This window comes from Gekko japonicus, unplaced genomic scaffold, assembly GCF_001447785.1.
Source record: "Gekko japonicus isolate JY-2015 unplaced genomic scaffold, Gekko_japonicus_V1.1 scaffold4903, whole genome shotgun sequence".
Taxonomy (NCBI): domain Eukaryota; kingdom Metazoa; phylum Chordata; class Lepidosauria; order Squamata; family Gekkonidae; genus Gekko; species Gekko japonicus.
The window spans coordinates 60,126-61,332 of record NW_015168183.1 but is presented as its reverse complement, the minus strand read 5'-3'; the positions used below and the strand labels follow the sequence as shown (position 1 = coordinate 61,332).

The window sequence follows — 1,207 nt, the reverse complement described above, 5'->3', positions numbered from 1 at the left end:
TACCTGCTGTCGGAGCGGGGGACTCCCAGCTTCTTCCTGGAGCGCGCGCACTGCGACCACGTCACCAGGAAGGGCCTCTGGGGCGGGGTTTTCCCCGCCCCCCGGGGGGTCTTGGCAAGCCTAAGAGCCACTGCCGGTCTGAGTAGACAATACTGACCTCAATCGACCAAGGGTCTGATTCAGTGATCCATGTGTACAAACAAAAGCTGAGTTCCCCATTACAGGCAGTAAGCTAGTCGGGGATTGTTGAGGGTCAGTTCCCAAGGAATCTGTCTTAGATCTCTTTGTGCCTGCATAGAGTCAGGGTGCTTTATGTAGACCAGCTCAACCTATCGGATAAAATTTGTTCTATGGCTTTAGCTGATTGTCCTTACTCTCAAGTGATTTGTTCAGTCCAGCGGATGCTCATCCGATGGGCTGACCACAAGAAAAGTCCCATAAACTCTGAAGATTTTCCTTGTGAGGTAGGTTGGGGTTTCGCGGAGGCTACGGGGCCATTTGAGAGCCACGGGGAAGCGGGTCCTTCAGTCCTCCAGCAAAGTTCTGATGTACTTCCAAGGAATGTCCTTCAAAGGCTACCTCCTCTTGCCAATCCTTTCAATCGCCAGCTCCCCCAGATTTGAGAGAGACGATTTGTCAGTCCCGTTGTTTTCTCCCTCGGTGTCACAGCAGGCAAAGCACAGCCAGTAACACCGTGGCAAAAAGTTCTGGAGTTTGCGGCCCAGGTTGGCAAAACAATTGGCGAAAGTCTGCTGGATGGCGGTGGAGGAGAAATAGAAGATCGCCGGGTCCAAGGAGGCATTGAGGGTGCTCAGGAGCAAAGCGTACACTCTCCAAGGTGGGCTCTGGTTCTGGATGAAGCCCACAATGTGGGAGATGTTGTACGGAGCAAAGCAGATGGCAAAATTGAACAGAGTGGCCACGGCCAGACCCACGGCCCGTTGCTTCCTGCGGGCCTGGATGTTGGGCAAGGAGGTCAGGATGCGGATCAAGTTGACATAGCAGAAGAGGGTGACAAGGAATGGGAGGCAGAAGAGGGAAAGGCAGAGTTCCAGCCGGACGGGGAGAAGGATGCGGAGCTGGTCAGGGGAAAACTTCTCATAGCATTTGGAGACGTTGGCCGGAGTGGGGCTGGTCTCACTGACGTTGCCCACGTGGTATTGGACAATGTAGACGATGCTGCAGTGGGAGCAGGCCAAGAGCCAGA

General features: G+C 54.3%; 1 protein-coding gene across 1 annotated transcript in view; it reads right to left on the bottom strand.

Moving 5' to 3' along the window:
* Nucleotides 1–575: 575 nt before the first annotated feature.
* Nucleotides 576–1,207, bottom strand: part of LOC107113639 (free fatty acid receptor 2-like) — a 1,042-nt gene continuing 410 nt past the window's right edge. The window contains exon 2 of the mRNA XM_015414989.1: nucleotides 576–1,202. Coding sequence (XP_015270475.1) covers nucleotides 576–1,202 — 627 coding nt within the window. The remainder of the gene's footprint in view (nucleotides 1,203–1,207) is intronic.